The 6,118-nt window shown below is 35.9% G+C and overlaps 1 protein-coding gene across 1 annotated transcript in view; it reads left to right on the plus strand.

Annotated features, from left to right (window-relative positions):
• The window catches only part of IL1RAPL2 (interleukin 1 receptor accessory protein like 2), an 809,088-nt gene that overhangs the window by 744,956 nt on the left and 58,014 nt on the right, over positions 1-6,118 (plus strand). Inside the window, exon 5 of the mRNA XM_007954221.1 lies at positions 810-939. Coding sequence (XP_007952412.1) covers positions 810-939 — 130 coding nt within the window. The remainder of the gene's footprint in view (positions 1-809; positions 940-6,118) is intronic.

The following is a 6,118-nucleotide window of genomic DNA, read 5'->3' on the forward strand; positions in this document are numbered from 1 at the left end:
TTTTTTTTCTCCAAATGATTTTGAGTTTTGTTCCACCTTGTTCTCCCTTACTGTCCTTTTTTGCAAGAAGAAAATAATATCGATGCCAGCAGAAACCATTTGATATATATTTGATGAGTGATTTATAATTAAACAAAAGTTTTAGCTGTAATCACAAAGATGGATAATAAAAAGTACTGAAGTGTTGCCTAGAATTATTTAAGCACTGTGGATGACAAAAACAATGTAGAAGATTCAAGTAAATTGAGTTTTCCCTGTATATACTTTTTATAGATATTTTTGTAATTAAGAATTCTTCCTTTGGTTTATATTATCCTACTTTTCTTAGAATAAACTTATTTTCCCTGTGCAATCTTATTAGTACTCTAAAGCCTGTTATCATATGATGTCTTTTCACCAATCAAAAATTAACTTTTATACTTTTGATTAATGGTAGCTTTGAAGGCAAATCCAGGTGGAAAGTAAGCAGTAATTAATACTCTCAAAAGAAAAAAAAAAAAAGAGATCCCCTCTCTTGGATTCTTTCATATTAGTTCTCTGGGAGGGAGGCAATAAATATAAGCAGTTCTAAAAACTGAATAACTTTCTTTACTTTTTTATTTTTTTTATAAAACCTTGAATTTTAAAATTTCCCAGAAGCACTCATAACTATTTAAAATTGTTCTCACGTACAATGCAAGGATGATTGGAGGAAGAGTTGAAAAATGGGTCACCTCTGAGTTTTCCTTTGGATGTTAAATGGACCTCTCCTGTCTCCCAGTGATAACCAGGAGCCATTTGCTCATTTATTTTTTCTCTGTCATTCTCAGGTAAGCCCCTGAATATACCTTGCAAAGCATTCTTCGGATTCAGTGGAGAGTCTGGACCAATGATCTACTGGATGAAAGGGGAGAAGTTTATTGAAGAACTGGCAGGTCACATTAGAGAAGGTGAAATAAGGTACACAACTTGAATTGCTTATTTGACTTTGCTGTCTTTGCAATACAGCAGTGAAATGTCCTAGAAGCTCTTCCACTCAGGACATTAATTGCAATTCCAAATCAGTCCATGATCTCAAAGCTGATCTGGTGGAATGAGTGAGCTGACTGCCCTAACAAGTGCAAACATATAGGCTCTCACTATAGAGAAGTTTTTCTTATGCTCTAGAATATTCTATCAAAGTGTAAAAACCCACAAAGTTGTCCAAGAAAACTCTTCTGAATTTCCAAAGCTTGTTGTTGTTAGGTGCCGTGGAGTCAGTTCAGACTCACAGCCGCCCCGTGGACAATAAAAGACAACACTGCCCAGTCCTATGCCATCCTCACAACCATTGCTATGCTTGAGCCCAATATTGCAGCCCTGTGTCAAACTATCTCATTGAGGGTCTTCTGCTTTTTCAGTGACCCTCTACTTTACTAAGCATGATGTTCTCCCACAAGGACTGGTCCCTCCTAATAACATGTCCAAAGTACATGAGCCAGGTCTCACCATCTTCACTTTTAAGAGCATGCTGGTTGTACTTCTTCCAAGACAGATCTGTATATTCTTCTTGGTATGGTCAACATTCTTCACCAACACAGTAATTCAATGACATCAATTCTTCTTCAGTCTTCCTTATTCACTGTCCAGCTTTCACATGCATACGAGGCAACTGAAAATACTATGGCTTGGGTCAGGTGTACCTTAGTCCTCAAAGTGATATCTTTCCTTTTTTACACTTACAGAGGTCTTTTGAAGCAGATTTGCCGACGTAATACATTATTTGATTTCTTGACTGTTGATTCCATGAGCAGTGACTGTGTATCCAAGTACAATGAAATCCTTGACAATTCAAAATTTTCTGTGTTTATAATTATGTTACTTATTGGTCCAGTTGTGAGGACTTTGTTTTGTTTTGTTTTCTTTACGTTGAAGGAAGTAGTCTTTGATCTTCATCAATAAGTGCTTCAAGTCCTCTTTGTTTTCAGCAAGCAAAGTTTTGTCATCTGCATATTGAAGTTTGTTAATGAGTCTTTCTCCATTCCTGATGCCATGTTTTTCTTCACATGAAGTCAGTTTCTCAGATTATCTGCTCAAGATACAGACTGAATATATATGATGAAGGGATGTAACCCAGAAGCACACCGTCCCTGATTTTAAACCACTCAGTATCCTCTTGTTCTGTTCAAATGATTGTCTTTTGGTCAATGTACAGGTTCCACATGAGCACAATTAAGTGTTTTGGAATCCCCATTCTTTGCAATGTTATCCATAATTTGTTATGACCCACACATTTTAATGCCTTTGCATAGTCAATAAAACACAGGTAAACATCTTTCTGATATTCTTCGCCTTTAGCCAACATCCATCTGACATCAGTAATGATATCCCTTGTTCCACATCCTCTTCTGAATCCAGCTTGAATTTCTGGAAGTTCCCTGTCAATATACTGCTGCAACCAATTTTGAATTATCTTCAGTAAGAATTTACTTGTGTGTGATATCAATGATATTTTTTAATAATTTCTACATTCTGTGGGATCACCTTTCTTTGGAATGGGTACAAATATGATCTCTTCCAGTCAGTTGGCCAGGTAGCTGTCTTCCAAATTTCCTGCCATAAGCAAGTAAGTGCCTCCAGTACTGCATCCATCTGTTGAAACATCTCAATGGGCATTCTGTCAACTCCTGGAGCTTTGTTTTTTGCCAATTCCTTCAGTGTAGCTTGGACTTCTTCCTTCAATACCATTGGTTCTTGACCATATGCTACCTCCTGAAATGGTTGAACATTGACCAATTCTTTTTGGTACAGTGAATCTGTGTATTCCTTCCATCTTCTTTTGATGCTCCCTGTGTCATTCAATACTTTGCCCATAGAATCCTGCAGTATTGCAACTCGAGCCGTGATTTTTTTTCTTCTGTTCTCGCAGCTTAAGAAATTCTGAGCATGTTCTTCTCTTTTGATTTTCTAACTCCAGGTTTTTGCACATTTTATTATAGTACATTACTCTGTCTTCTCAAGGTGCCCTTTGAAATCTTCTGTTCAGCTCTATTACTTCATCATTTCTTCCCATTCACTTTAGCTATTCTGTGTTCAAGAGAAAGTTTCAGAGTCTATCTGACATCCATTTTAGTCTTTTCTTCCTTTCTTATCTTTTTCATGCCCTTTTGGTTTCTTCATGCATGATGTCCTTCATGTCATCCCACACTTCTCTGGTCTATGGTCTTCAGTGTTCAATGTGTCAAATCTATTCATGAGATGATCTCTAACTTCAGGTTGGTTATGCTCAAGGTTATAGTTTGGCTCTTGTGGACTTGTTTTAATTTTCTTCAGCTTCTACTTGAACTTACATATTGATGGTCTGTTCCACAGTTGTGCCTTGGCCTTGTTCTGACTGATGATATTAAGCTTTTCCATTGTCTCTTTCCACAGATGTAATCAACCCCATTCCTGTGAATTCTATCTGGTGAGGTCCGTGTGTATATTTGCTGTTTATGTTGCTGAGAAAAGGTATTTGCAATGAATAGGTCTTCGGTCTTGCAAAATTTTATCATGCGATCTCCATTGTCGTTTCTATCACCAAGCCATATTTTTTAACTAACAATCCTTTTTCTCTGTTTCTTTCACATTTCAATCACTAGTAATTATACATCTTAAATTGCATGTTTGATTAATTTCAGACTGCAGAAGTTGTTAAAAATCTTCAGTTTCTTCATCTTTAGCATTACTGGTTGGTGCATAAGTTTGAATAATAGTTTTATTAACTGGTCTTCCTTGTAGGTATACAGGTATTATCCTATCACTGATAGACTTATACTTCAGGATAGATTTTGAGATGTTCTTCTTTAACATGAATGTGACACCTTTCCTTTTCAAATTTGGCCATATAATTATCCAATTCAAAATGACCAATACCAGTCCATTTCAGCAATGGTATAAAACAATTTTTATGTAATTATATGGTTGGGCCTATAACAAGTAGAAATGTATTATATTTCCAAAAAAAAAAAAAAAAAACCAGCACAAAAGTGATGAGCAAAAGCAAAGCTGAGGGCTAAGGAAATAATTCTAGAAGGTAAGTCAAAGCCCCAGGAACAAATGAAGATATTCAGAAATTATAAATAAGGAGTTAATATAATAAAATCAGTAAATATATACTTGTTCCCCTTTCTTCTCTAAGCTACTTTAAAATATAATGCCTAGGATATTGGTTTTTATATATTCCATTTCATTTTTGGTGACATCCAATTTTTCTGGCTTCATACTTTGTACATTCCACATTTTGATTATTAATAGATGTTTTCATCTGTTTCCTCTCAGTTTGAGTCATGCCACATCAGCTAATGAAGGTCCTGAAAGCTTTACTCCATATATACCATTAAAGTCAATTCTGTTTTGAGGAGGCAGCTCTTCCCCAGTCGTATTCTGAGTACCTTCCAACCTGAGGGGCTCATGTTCCACTGTTATTCATAAGGTTTTCACCAGCCAAATTTTTTAGAAGTAGATTGCCAGGTCCTTCTTCCCAGTCTTAGTCTTTAATCTCTGCTGAAATCTGTCTACCTTGGGTGATTCTGCTGGTATTTGAAATACTGGTGGAATAGCTTCCAGCATCACACAACACATAAACTACCAAAGTACAACAAACTGACAGAGTGTTGGGTCCAAAGCTTAGGCCATTGCTATCTCACTCAGTCACAGCAAAGTAGATGATTTGCAGGTGACTCCTCAGACCACTAGACAAATGTTTGTTTATTCCCTGAGAATAGATAACCTTCCTATGTCATAGGTATAAAGCTGCGGAGGCAGTAGTAAATGGATACTCGGCCAAATTGAACTGTTGACTCTTGTTGAATAGTGTTCATTTTTTTCCCAGTTGTATGGCTTATCCTCAGTGTGACTGATCTTTCCCTTTAGTTCCTCCCTAGACCTCTTTGCACTTTATTATGTATAGATATTAACTCCTTTGGTTTTCTAATCCTATGTATAACTTTTCATTTGTACAAAGGAGGAATAGGTAATCTTTTCTTCCTCGCTTAGTCTGCTGGATTACCCTTTGAGAAGAAATGCACACAAGGTAGGAAAATAAACAGTTGTTAAGAATATATTTGCATAAAATAATGAACATACTAAACAAAGTCACTGCCATCGAGTCAATTCCAACTCATAGCGACCCTCACTGGGTTTCCAAGGCTGTACATCTTTACCGAAGTAGATCACCCCACCTTTCTTCTACAGAGCGGCTGATGGGTTTGAACCACTGACCTTCTGGTTAGCAGCCAAATGCCTTATCCACTACACCACCAAAGTTCCTTAACCAATATACTAGAAAGAGTGAAAAGAAAGGAGCAGAAAAAAATATCCAAAAAATAATGCTTGAATTTGCTGACATTTATTGGAAAATAATTTTTTTTTAAAATTAATGTACACATTTAGGAAGCTCAAGAATTCCAAACAGGATATGGAAAGAAATCCATAAACCAACAAAAAAATAGTAAAAACATGAAAAGACAAAGAGAAATCTTGAAAGCAGCAAAAGAAAAAGAGTTCATCACTTACAATGGAACTCCAATAAGATTAACAACTAGCTTCTCATCAGAAACAATGGTGGGCAGAAGAATGATGGGCAGAAGGCAGTGGGAAAATATATTCCAAAGGCAAAATAAAGACATTTCCAAGTAAGTAAAATGTGGGAGAATTTGTGGCCAGCAGACATGCCTTACAGGAAATACTAAAGGAAGTTCTTCAGGCTGAAAACAAGTGCCCCCAGACACTAATTTAAATTCACACACACACACACACACACACACACAAACACATCACCAATAAAGGTAGTTATGTAATTATAAAGGACAGTGTAACTATATATTTCTTTTTTTCATCTCTTAACTGATTTAAAAAGCAATGGTATAAAACAATATTTATGTAATTATATGGTTGGGCCTATAACAAGTAGAAATGTATTATATTTCCCAAAAACAGCACAAAGGTGATGCACAAAAGCAAAGCTGAGGGCTAAGGAAATAACTCTAGAAGGTAACTCAAAGCCCCAGGAACAAACGAAGGTATTCAGATATTATAAATAAGGAGTTAATATAATAAAATCTGTAAATATATACTTGTTCCCCTTTCTTCTCTAAGCTACTTTAAAATACACAAAATT

This window comes from Orycteropus afer, unplaced genomic scaffold (assembly GCF_000298275.1).
Source record: "Orycteropus afer afer isolate SDZICR_OR568_19922 unplaced genomic scaffold, OryAfe1.0 scaffold00447, whole genome shotgun sequence".
Lineage (NCBI taxonomy): Eukaryota > Metazoa > Chordata > Mammalia > Tubulidentata > Orycteropodidae > Orycteropus > Orycteropus afer.